We start from the raw sequence: 12,366 nt of genomic DNA on the forward strand, positions 1-12,366 counted from the left end.
AGATGCAGGAAGTAGTACATTAATCTCTGGCTCACCGTAATTGAACTTGACCAATGATTAGATTATTTGATCATTGGATGCCGTCCAATGTGACACACACCTACAGAAGCATGTGACGCACACCTACAGAAACACTGTAATGTTGACGCACTCACATACACAAACAACCATCATCGGCCATCCGACCAACTGAACAAGTCACCAAAGCAGTGAATTGAAGTCTTTAGTCCACAGTTGGACGAACGCTCTTCTGATCAGCAAGATGAATCTCATTCTAGCTCTCTCAATCACTTTCACCCTGGTCAGCACAGGTAACAAAGTTTTTTTTGTTTATGTTTATGAGACAATTGTGAAAAAGAAAGGTGCCATTCTCATGCACGTAGACATGCTGACTTCAGTCCTCTAGAGAAAAAGCTGAAGTAACAAAGACAGAACCTTCTGGGAGTCAGGTGGCTGAGCGGTGAGGGAATCGGACTAGTAATCCGAAGGTTGCCAGTTCGATTCCCTGCCAACTGACGTTGTGTCCTTGGGCAAGGCACTTCACCCCACTTGCCTCGGGGGAATGTCCCTGTACTTACTGTAAGTCGCTCTGGATAAGAGCGTCTGCTAAATGACTAAATGTAAATGTAAATGTTCTGGATTGATGACATTTGCTAAGGTCTGTGTCCTTGTTTTTTCGCAGTGGACATGCTACAGTGTTTCTCATGTGAGGATGAAAGATGTACTAAAATCAAGTTGATGGAGTGTGGTGGAGGGAATGTGTGCTCAACCACCACAAATTTTCAGGAACACCCAAGTAGGTCAATGGGAAATATGTCTGAAAACAACTTCCACGTTTTTCGTCATGTTGGGAGAGACATGAGGATTTAATGTTCTTTGTGTGTCAATTTCTCTCCTTAAGTATATCCTGGTGTTCCTATCACGGTGTCAAAGAGTTGTATCGGAGGTTGTTCCATACTAGACCACATAGTCAGCACCTCACTAAACATTGGGGACTACCGTACTGCTATGACTTCTCTGTGCTGCAACACCACAGGATGTAATAACAAAACCCTTTCTGGTAAGAATATATAAATATATATTTTTTTTAAATGACTTCTCGGTCAAGGAAGTAGCATTGACTTTAGTATGAGGTTCTATAAGTGTAACCTGTTTTCCAGCCCCCAGTGAAAAACCAAACGGACTACACTGCTTCACCTGTAAAAGTGAGAACGACACTGTGTGCGACCAAAAAGTTATGGAGTGTGTTGGCAGTGAAGACCGCTGCTTCCAAACCCAGGGTGAGTTCAAATGTAGTTGCACTGAATTCAATGCTTGCCTGCCTATCCTTGGTCAAGTCAGACATTGCCCAGCAACGTTCTAGAATGTTCTTTATCTCACAGGTATAAATTACACTGCCCGGGGATGTGTGTCCAGTAATTACTGTGATGGTGAACTATCTGGCAACTTTACCTGTTGTAAAGAAAGTCGGTGCAACAGAGCTAGTGGTATGGGGGGCCTGTCTCTCTCACTCCTGCTGGCTCTTCCAGTCATACTACTGCTGTTCTAGAAGACTTCCTCAAGTCAGACAAGCCACAAGATTGCAAAAGAGTGACAGAGTTAGGGTTGGGTACATGACAACACCAGACATATTTCATATATATAGTTTCTTTTTTCTTTCTACTAGGTGTTCGTAAAACACTGTGCAGTCATTGTGCACCTGTCTTATTTTATCCATTTTATAAATCAGTTTGATGGACTATGGGTCATGATTACACTAGCTGACTGTGGTTTGTAACTTTTTGACAAAATATGAAGATTGTTTTGTTTCATATGGCTCTCTGTGAAATCTAAATTAAACACATTTACTTCCAAAGTTATTGTGTGGTGTCTGATATTGTGTTTATATAATAGCAACATGTTTAATTGAAATTAAGAATGTTCTAACTGGTAACATACATAGGTGCTATTTAGTGGAACAAACGGCTAGTTTACAAGAAGCAATCCTCATTGTTTGTGTGCGCTTGGATAATTTCCTAAATGTTGACAGTATATAGAGGACTAAAACAATTTTCTTGTTGCAATAGATTAAATCATTTTCAGGTAAACATATGGGAGGTCAAGCATTTTTATGAATACTAAAATAATTCTGAAATAATACATTTTTATCAAGGTATTTTTCCTAAGCAGTAGCTTTGACTATCAAACATATGTATAACTATATTGGTTGCACAGTACTGTACATGGCCATTCACCAGGATTCGGGGAATGATTAACTGCAAGACATTACATACTTTTTAACAAAACAATTTTCAACTCTTTTTCATCTTTTAAGAAACTCTGGCTCCCCACGTGGTGCTGTCTTTGAAAATATTTTAACCTGAGGGTAAACTGTAATTCTCAGATAAACAACAGCTCTTGAAGATTAAACCATTACGTGACTGTCAGCTCTCCGTCATTTTCAAGAGTCATTTTCAGACTAACTCCCTGTGTTAGGTGGTCAGCACCTCACTTTTCATCACTCATTTTCAGCGCTTACACATTACTGCTACCTGACTGGATAAAGTCATCGGATTAGGTAGGGGTAGGGGTAGGGCTTGGTTGGGGCTTTTTGATGTTCATGTCCCCGTAGTATCAGTCAGTCAGTCAATCACTCAGCCAGCCACCAGGATGAGTTCCCTTCAGGAGGTGACATCCAGGATGGGGGTGACCAGAGTGTCACCCCAGGAGGCTCTGCAGAAGTGGGCCACACAGAAGGTAAATCATTCAGACACACAACTGGCTGTAGTCTAATGATTGTTTCAGTGATTAAAAGTACAGATATTGTTTGAATTCAACATCGTTAATCAGTGAAAACGAACCGCTCACTTTCGAGTGGTGATTGACATTTATGTTGAGGTTTTCTAATGTTGAACATACAAACAAACATGTGGTCCACCTGCCTAAGTCTGTACTTTCTGCAGGTAGAACGAAAACCATTCCAAAAAGTGATCGATGTCAGCTCGGAGGACTCCCATAAGGCAGGGATGAAACCTTTCTCTTTTGTTCGACAGGTAGAGTATCATTCTGTCGGTCTCTCCATCCATTCGTCTGTTTGTCTAGCTATTTGTCCATCTCTCATCTTTCTCTCCATCTCTCAAACTCTAGATGGGATGCGTGTGCATTCGAGAGAACTACTGTGTGTGTCTGTGCTGTATTACATGTGTATGTGCTGTGTGTATTACATGTGTATGGACTGTGTGTCATGACCCAGGTCTTGGCTGGGTGTCTGTACCCAGAGCTCCTGCATGGCGACAGTCTTCCTCAAGACGCCAGGAAAAGAGTCTGGGACTTGCTGCGGGGCTGTGATGGAGGCAGCGTGGGTGAGTTGAAAGACTCATTGTTGAAACACCCTGAAACACTCATCCCAGCCCCTTGCGTCACCCTCCAACCAATCTCTCCCTGTTAATGTAAAGTCCAGGGACAGACCTTTGATTCTTTGCGCCCGAAGCGATGGGGAAGGCTGTACTTTAAAGCGGATGGGTTTCCATGACATGCAATCTTTGCACATCCCATAAGCTTTGTATCAACATGATTCGTGAAATAATTGTGAAAGAGAAAGTTTGACGCTCCGCTCCTACACAATTCAGACCCTTCCCGTCAGACTTCAGATTTATTCTGATTTGTGAAATCGCCAGGAAGAATGCTGACAGCACGAGCAGTGAACCACACTTCACGGCTGCAGAACATTCCGTATGTCCCGAAAATATTAGTTTTCAATCTGTCTTCTTCGTTGGCAGGTTCTTACTCCGACTCCGCCGGCCTACTTCACGTCCAGCGCAGCGTCGCAGAGTTCATCACCCGTCGAGATGCTGGCGTGCCTTCACACTCCCAGAACATCTTCATCTCTGCTGGCTCTCAGCATGCACTGACGGTGAGACCAAGCAGAGATGTATCTCAGTGAAAGCCCAACGCCTTAACACAGTTACACGTGCAGACATTTAGACTCATTTTGCTCATGAGAACCTTGAAGAAACAGCTCATCATCCGTCCATTCATCCGCTCGGCAGGTGGTGCTCAAGCTTCTGGCCAGGGGGGAGGGGGTGTCCCAGACAGGTGTTTTAGCCCCCCAGCCCTGGCCCCACACTCTTCCCATGGTGCTGGATGTGGCGGGGGTCTGCCTGGTGCCCTACCCCCTCCATGAAGAACAGGGCTGGGCCCTGGAGGTGGATCAGCTTCACTGTGTACTCCAACATACTAGGGGGCGCTGTCACCCCAGAGCAATTTACATCAGCAACCCAGGCAATCCCACAGGTAGGCTACTGTGATATTCTAAATCCATGTCAATTTGTTTTCATATGATGATGAGGCTGTCTATGACTCTATCTACTGTATTTCCTGTTGACCTACATTGTCCAGTTATTTGCTTTAATACTGTAGGTCATGTGCAGAGCAGACAATCAATAGAGGAAGTGATTAAATTTGCTGCTGAAGAAAAACTTTTCCTATTGGTTGACGAGGTAAATGACAATTTCCGAATTGACCCAAATGCACCATTTGGAGCCAGCTTGCATTACTTGCAGTACAAGTTTGCTTTGTGTTCCTTCGCAGTGTCACTGTGTCACACAGTCATGCATGACTCATCACCCCAGTCCCATGCCCCTCTGGACGTTCAACCCCCCTGACTCCCCCACACCCTTTCTTTCTCAACCCCGCCGCCCCCACCCCTCTGTCCTCTCTATGCCCTATAGGTGTACCAGGACAGTGTGTATGGGAAGGGCAGAGATTTTGTGTCCTATAAGAGGGTTCTGTTTGAGATGGGCAGACAGTACTCCAAGACGGTCCAGATGGCCTCCTTCCACTCCTTGTCCAAAAGTCTCCTGGGAGAGTGAGTTGGCCGGCATGCAGTAACCCATTTGTAGGCCAGACATTAAACAGTGTCCAGTGTTTGGACTCTGGGAAATGATTAACTAATGGTGATAATATTTTCAAACAGTTCCTTTCAATGGAATACATAAACGTCTCCACATAAACTCAACCACAATCAATCTGGTAATCCAGGGAAGAACAACTTTAGAATCTGATGTAATCATATGTATTGTTGTGTTTGAGTCAGGTGTCAGGTGGCTGAGCGGTTAGAGAATCGGGCTAGTAATCAGAAGGTCGCTGGTTCGATTCCCAGCAAAATGACGTTGTGTCCTTGGGCAAGGCACTTCACCCTCCTTGCCTCGGGGGAATGTCCCTGTACTTACTGCAAGTCGCTCTGGATAAGAGTGTCTGCTAAATGTAAATGTAATGTCTGTGTGGTTTCTCCCTGTGTGTAGGTGTGGACTGCGGGCAGGCTACATGGAGCTGGTTAACGTGGACCCAGATGTGATGCTGTTTGCTGAGACACTATTCTGTTGTAACATCTGCGCCCCGGTTACAGGACAGCTGGCTCTGGAGGTTATGGTCCACCCCCCTGAGCCTGGCGAGCTCTCCTACGGCACGTACAAACAGGTGACGTTGTCACATGCTTGGCAGTTACACCACAAGAAAACATCAATATGAAAGTGTCAAATTGACTTGAAACTGAACTGAACTTGAGTAACACAACTTTGGCTTGTTGCTTTGTTTATTCATGTTTAATATAAAATGTTCCGACTAAACCTAGAAGTAACTTATGACTGAAAAGACTGATTGAACTCTTGTTTTCCACCAAGGAGGTTCTCTCCAATCTGAACACTCTGGCCCAGAATGCTCAACGGGCTTGGGAGTGTCTGATTGGTCTGCCAGGTGTAAGCTGTCAGCCAGTAATGGGAGGTGTCTCTCTTTACCCCAAACTGAGCCCTCCCCCTGCACTGATGGCACAGGCAAAGGTGAGAACAAACACACACACCCTTGCTAGTTTTCCAGCCATGCCCAATGTCATCCCTTTATACCCTACATCAATTAGGAAACTGAGCTGCAGATTACTAATGGGATGACAAAAACACGTCACTGAGTTAAAACAATATTTGTATCCTTTCTTTGTGTGTAGGCATTGCAAGTGGAGGTAGATGTGTTGTACAGTCACCTGTTACTGGAGGAGGAGGGTGTGTGCGTAGGAGCAGGGAGTCAACATGGGCAGAGAGAGGGCAGTTATCACCTCAGGTATGAGACTGTTACTGTGTGTGTGTGTGTGTGCGTGTTTTGGTTCCTGTGGCAACCTTTGTTTTCCCCACCAAGACTGTGTATCCTGACCCGTCCTGACACGCTGGAGGAGGTCTTGAGCCGCCTGACCTCGTTTCACCTCCGCCTCCTGGACCAAGACTCCCAGCATGCACTGGGGTGTGGCTCAACAACAATAGAATGAGACTCCCTTGACTTTACTGTCGAAATAACCTGTAGTTCCTCTAAGGAGAGAGAAGGCCGAACAAATAACTTTTATTTGTATTGGGTGATCATGAATTGTACTCGGTCATGAAACAATAAACGAGATGTAACTCTGTGGTTAAACTTTGGAGTATAAATGTGTAACTTTCTCTGTATTATTAACTGTTGAATGTGTGGAAGGATATTTCAGCGTATGGTTTTGTTAGCCTCCTGTGGACACAGTTCTGTCCTTCAGGGACATGTCTTAGTCTTGGAACAGGTGGAACTAGGAACATGGACTCCCAGGGGAGGGTGTCCCAGTGTGTACACGACTTGTGAACAGGTCTAAAACCGAATTCTTTAGTGTATGTGAATCTGTTTGTGTGGCTGTGTGAGAGAGGGGAGTGTACAGTATTCATAGGGGGAAGATAAGAGTTGTGTGAGAAGTTTAGGGAGGGGTATAAAAAGACCCTCCCCCAATCTGGGGAGGAAAGATGATGAAAAGAGCTCTTTTCCTGCTGCAGGTTAACTATGGTGAGTAGCTGTTCTCTCCAACTCAACGCCAGGCTTCTTTCACTAGAGCCACTGTCCAAGTACCGTTAGAAAATTCCAGCAGTAGAGTGCAGTAATGAGACCTGTAATATTGTTATTTGTGTGCTTGTGGAATGCCCAGCCAACCCGCTTCTCTCATCCCTACGGCTGTCAGGTAAGAGACATCGCTTAGGCCATGCCTTAGGTTGCTATCAGGTGGAAACCTTGTACTTTCAAACCTGTTACTTTTCAGGAGAAAAAACCCCCTAGTGTTTTTAAAATAATTGAATGAAAACATTAATGAATACTTTTGGCCAGCACTTCAGTGGTTTGTTCCGCCATCTTATTAATATTTTTTCTCTGATTTGGGTTCTGGCGCACAGAGTTATGGGTAATACCTGCCGCCATTGAGACAGCACGGCAGCTCATATGCTCTCTTGAAAAATGACCGTTATGTGATGTATTTCAAGGTATCTTATTAAAGCGGAAGAGAAGGTTTAAGACATTTCGAACAGTCCCTGCTCTCCTAATAGGAAGGAAGGAGGCATTTGAAGACATTTCGAACAGAGCCAGGGAAACCCTAGGGCAGGGCAAAACAAAAACAAAACAAGGGGGCATGGCTGTGGTGGCCGTGACAGTTTGTAGCAAGCCTAAAAGAATGCTGTTTGCTCAGTTATGGTTTACGGAAAACAATAAACATAAACAAAAATATTGATCCACAAACCAAGATCAAGCATTCAAGACGAAGACGCAACCCCTTGACAAATCCCCAAATAGATTCAATCCGTTTGTCTCCGAGCAAACTGCTCCCATATTCTCAAGGTGTGTTGTGTGTATTTCCAGACGTGTATATCCAGCTTCTCTGTTTCCAGATCTCTCCGCAGCACCTCAGTAGATCCACATACTGCCACACCTGTGGATGTACCTCGGTCGGCCCCTAACTGGGTCATGACTGCTGGCCACTGTGCTTCACGAGTAAACACCCCCAGTGGCACCTCCGTGCCTGATCGTTTCACCGCGGAGTCTGACTGCGGCCTTTGATGTGTGCGCGTGTGGTGTCAGATCTGGTTCGTGCCGCGTGGCTCTGAGGGAGTATGACCTCACCGCTGAGGAGAATGAGGAGCAGATCAAAGGGGTGGAGAGGATGGCGGTGCACCCCGGCTGGAATGATAAATGTGTGGCCTCCGGGTGAGGAGGACACACGGGGATGGGAGCGTGCACGCACACACACACACACATGCAGGCACACAGACACACATATGCAGGCACACATACACACCTTGACACACAGACACACACAGACACACAAACATGCAGGCATTCACACACGTAGACACAGAGACTCACAGACACACACACATAGAGGAACACAAACACGTAGACACACATACACACACACACACTGTCGAGGATTTCAGCCTCAATTTCCATGACATTTTTCCACCTGGTTTGCAATGACGTTTTGTTACCACCGGGTGGCAGGATGGGATTTGAATTTGTCAGGAGCATCCTGTCTGTGAGTTAAACCTTATTTATTTACCAGTCTACTGGAAGGTAGAGATGACTCTACAGTATGAAGAACAATTCCACAACATATTTTTTATTCATAACCAATAAGGCATTAATCATATGCCACATTCCCCCCAAAAGGGATTAATTCATCTAACTAGCTAGTGTCCCACCTGACAACATTTTAGTCCTTAGTCCCTTTCTATATTGTCTATCTGTATGTATGGTGAGAGGGATTTTCTAAGAGGGATATTGCTTTTTACAATGTTTACAATGTTTACAATGTCTCTTTTTTTGTCTACAAAGACGTCATTCTTCAGTAATAGTTTTACAGACTCTGAATGAGTCAACACTCCCAGGCGAGTCACTGACATCTGTTTCAGCAGAGTAGTGAACAACAGTGAGAGGCCAGGATGTGTTCCTCTGACTAGTGGGTAGAGGCCAAAATGGGAAGTTTAAACGGTAAATGGACTGCATTTGTAAGCTTCCCAATTTTTGCCTCTCATTCGCCCATTTACACTCTCACTCACACATACCGACTGCGGCGGAGCTGCCGTGCAAGGCGCCGGCCTGCCCATCGGGAGCAACTTGGGGTTCAGAGTCTTGCTCAAGGATACTTTGGCACGTGGCCTTGTGATTAACAGACAACCCTCTCTACCCCCTGAGCCACAGCCGCCCAAAGTTGAGTAGGACGGATACGCTTACCACACGCACACACACACACATTCAATCGTGCGCGTCAGGCTGAAAAATGCAGAGGGAGATTTGAATGACCTATTACGTCTGTTGTTTTACTCATTGAGAGAATGAATGGGCTTCAGATCACAGGCCATTGGCTCTGCGCTCATTACTGAGGGATGTATTAAGTCCCAGGTCGTAAATAACGCGATGGCTGTCGCACAACAGGGCCCAGCCTGCAGGAGCCAGAATCCATCTTTCATTTCTCCATTTCCCCCTCTCTCTCTTTCTCTCTCTCTCTCTCTCTCTCTCTCTCTCTCTCTCTCTCTCTCTCTCTCTCTCTCTCTCTCTCTCTCTCTCTCTCTCTCTCTCTCTCTCTCTCTCTCTCTCTCTCTCTCTCTCTCTCTTTCTTCCTCTCCCTCTCTCCCCCCTCTTTCTCTCTTTTCCTCTCCTTCTCTCTCTCTCTCCCCCTCCCTCTCTGTCTCCCCCCTTTCTCTCACACTCTCCTTTATCTCTCTCCCTTTTTCTTCCTCTCCCTATCTCCTCCCCCCCCCACTCTCTCTCTCTCGCTCTCTCTCTCACCCTCTTCATGGAGTGTGGAGCACAATTTCGCACATGCTCTGTAATTATTCCAGCCCTGGTCTCAGCTGGGGAGTGTGTTTTTTTCAGAGCGAGGGATCGTTCCTCAAAAGCACATCCCTCCTTCATGCCCCTAGAAGGGGTTTGTGTGTGTGTTGGGGGGGGGGGGGGGGGGCAGCACACATCTCCTCAGCTTCACACAACAAAAATGCAGTATCAGCATCTTATCAGATGGGGGAAGGGGCTGCTGACTGAGACACACAATGTGGGCATATCTGTCTGTACTGCTCACTGCAAAAGATGGTCTCGGGTAGTTCTCGGCAAATTTCACACCGGCGCTTGCTTCCTGGATAATCCTTTCCTCACTGGACGGTAGAAACGAAGCGGTGTGAAGAAACATCTGTGTGTCACCCTGAATTCCAAAGAGATGAACGGAGGATTTGGCCAATGTTCTGCTCACACTCCTCGAGTCACGTCGGCAATGTTCAGACCTGTAAGCGCAGAGACCATTCCATCCATGAGCTTGGCTCCGGATGACCCTGTCTCTCTGTCTTCCACAGAAACGCGGTCCTCCCTCGGTCTCTTTCTCCATTTACCTCTGGCTTGCTCACGTGGGATACGTACAGTTCCTCAGCTCCTTCGTCGACGTGCAAGTCAGTTCGTCCTCCACCTCTCTCTCTCCCTCTCTCTCTCTCTCCATCATCCAGGCGCCGTCAGCGGCGGCTATTGAGAGATCCCGGCCCGGTTCTCTCCCTGCCCCCCATCACCACCTCCACCCATTTCCTGTGCAGTCCAAGAGAGGAGGGGGGGAGAAAAAAAAACTCCTCAAAAACACGCGCGCTGTCCCAGAACGAGACGCTCCCTCGGTGCTAATGGAGGAAACACTTGAACGATCAAAGGCCGGGTCCATTTTGGTAGCAGGGAGAGTGGTGCATCCTCTCCAGCCTGGAGGAGGGACTGGAGGGATACGTAGGGGAGGACACAGGGTGTCGATGGTCGTCTGCTGCTTTCACACTGCCCGTTTCGCTTCGCTCAGTGTGAACGTGTGTGTGCACGTGTGTGTTTGTGTGTGCATGAATGTTATCATGTTGTTGTGATCCAACCTGTTTTTGCCGAATGTAAAAAACACACACACACATACCTACGTGCAGACATCATGTGCGTCTATGCATCCATACATATTCATACACATATGTATATATGACGTATATCACATACGTATACAAGCTCGCATAGACCGTACACATGTTCCAATCATTGGATGACTCATTTGTGAACCACGATGTAGGTCGATCCCGATCAATGTGAAGAGAAGATGGCTTCAAACTGGGCCTGTTTTAGCCACGGCTACCAAGCCCCTGTCTGTAATGGTCCGCTGTCACTTTTCATATTCCGCTACCTGCGTCTCTAACGCGGTTAGCGTCAACCTAATCAAATCACCGGCCCGTATTCCCTGCTCCTGCCCGCTGCATGCCTGCAGAGATGAAGACCTCGCTGATTACTGTTCCAATCACCACGGTTACGGTTCCACCGCTGCTCATGGTCTGTACATACATCGTGTAGACATGAGGTGTAGCTGCCCCACAGGACCCAGTGAGGAGACCTGGGTGAGTAGAGGAAGTTCGTCTTGATGTGGGTCAACAACGCGATTGGAGCGTTTCCTGGATGTGGAGCAATGGCAGCTGTCAACAACACTCAAAGGATCTTAAAAATAAACTCAAGATAACGTTTTTAGGTTACTTGCCAACTTTTGACAATTTATTGTATTATGTAAAAAAAAAGTGTTCCTTTTGGGAGGACGTGTGGGAATGAACAAAGGAATGAACAAAGTGGTTCCTTAACAGAAAAATACAACATCTCCTTTGTGAAACCACGACTGCCTGTGCTTGAAATTCTATGACAGGCTGATTGAAAGAATAGTTTGACTGAATTCTGTAAATGAATCGTTTGAATGAATCATCAAGACCTCTTGCCCCCTATCCATTTCTGAGTTTTTTAAGTGAATAATTTTTTTTATTTTTCTGCCCTACATTGCTACTGTAAGTGACCTTGTCTGTGTGAGATTGAAGGGGAACGACTAGGAGAGACCAGGAGAGACAAAACGGCTGAGAGAGACCAGGAGGGAAAGTGAGAGACAGGGAAAGCCTTGGAGAGACAGAGAGTACCAGGAAAGACTATGAGAGACAGGAAAAGACCAGGAGAGACCAGGAGTGACAGGGAGAGCTTGTTCAAGGTGCCATCGCTGGTGATACGCCCACCATACTTACCCCACCTTTCTCTCTCTGTCTCACTCTCTTTACCCAGATTTCCCCATTGTGGTACGAATAAAGGTATAGCTTAACTTATCTCTCAGATCCAAGGTTATTCACTGTTACTGTACATTGTTATTGTCATTTCGTGTCTGTCTCTGTTTAGGTTCTCTGGCCCCAGTCCCGACAGGGTTTTGTTATGAACACGTCGTCGACACAGCAGCTGGTGAACACCTTGTCCTGATTTAGCCTCGTTGCTCCCAGGCGCCAGGGCTAGGTCTACACAGTGAGCTCATTACAGCTCGAGACAGGATAATTGCTGGTGTTTGAAATGTCAGACTACATTACCATGGCTACTTAATTTGCTGTGGTGATGTGATATCAGTGTGTATGACATTTAGCTGTTCTTTTATGGCGTACCTTCTTTCTTCATACAGGATAGTACTTTGACTTACCTTCTTGCTGAAGTAATACGTGTTTTCAGTTTCTTTCTGTGACCTATAAGGCAGGATGGAGGCACAGAATCAGT

At 46.1% G+C, this 12,366-nt stretch overlaps 1 protein-coding gene across 1 annotated transcript; it reads left to right on the top strand.

Annotated features, from left to right (window-relative positions):
* Window positions 1-262: 262 nt before the first annotated feature.
* Window positions 263-6,432, top strand: LOC136936568 (alanine aminotransferase 1-like). Its single transcript, XM_067230183.1, has 13 exons — window positions 263-311; window positions 1,161-1,280; window positions 2,612-2,736; window positions 2,943-3,032; window positions 3,233-3,341; window positions 3,759-3,892; window positions 4,029-4,272; window positions 4,399-4,478; window positions 4,710-4,846; window positions 5,283-5,457; window positions 5,661-5,816; window positions 5,978-6,090; window positions 6,166-6,432. The coding sequence occupies exons 1-13, from the start codon at window positions 263-265 to the stop codon at window positions 6,290-6,292; spliced, it is 1,659 nt and encodes a 552-aa protein (XP_067086284.1). The 3' UTR covers window positions 6,293-6,432.
* Window positions 6,433-12,366: the final 5,934 nt, after the last annotated feature.

The sequence above is a fragment of the Osmerus mordax genome, chromosome 27, assembly GCF_038355195.1.
Source record: "Osmerus mordax isolate fOsmMor3 chromosome 27, fOsmMor3.pri, whole genome shotgun sequence".
Classification (NCBI taxonomy): Eukaryota; Metazoa; Chordata; class Actinopteri; order Osmeriformes; family Osmeridae; genus Osmerus; species Osmerus mordax.

Excerpts from the sequence above, each read along its gene's own strand:
- LOC136936568 (XM_067230183.1), top strand. The coding sequence starts at position 263 with ATGAATCTCATTCTAGCTCTCTCAATCACTTTCACCCTGGTCAGCACA. Across the intron at positions 4,479-4,709 it reads TTTTCCTATTGGTTGACGAG|GTGTACCAGGACAGTGTGTA; the intron begins GTAAATGACAAT and ends TATGCCCTATAG. Across the intron at positions 4,847-5,282 it reads TCCAAAAGTCTCCTGGGAGA|GTGTGGACTGCGGGCAGGCT; the intron begins GTGAGTTGGCCG and ends CCCTGTGTGTAG.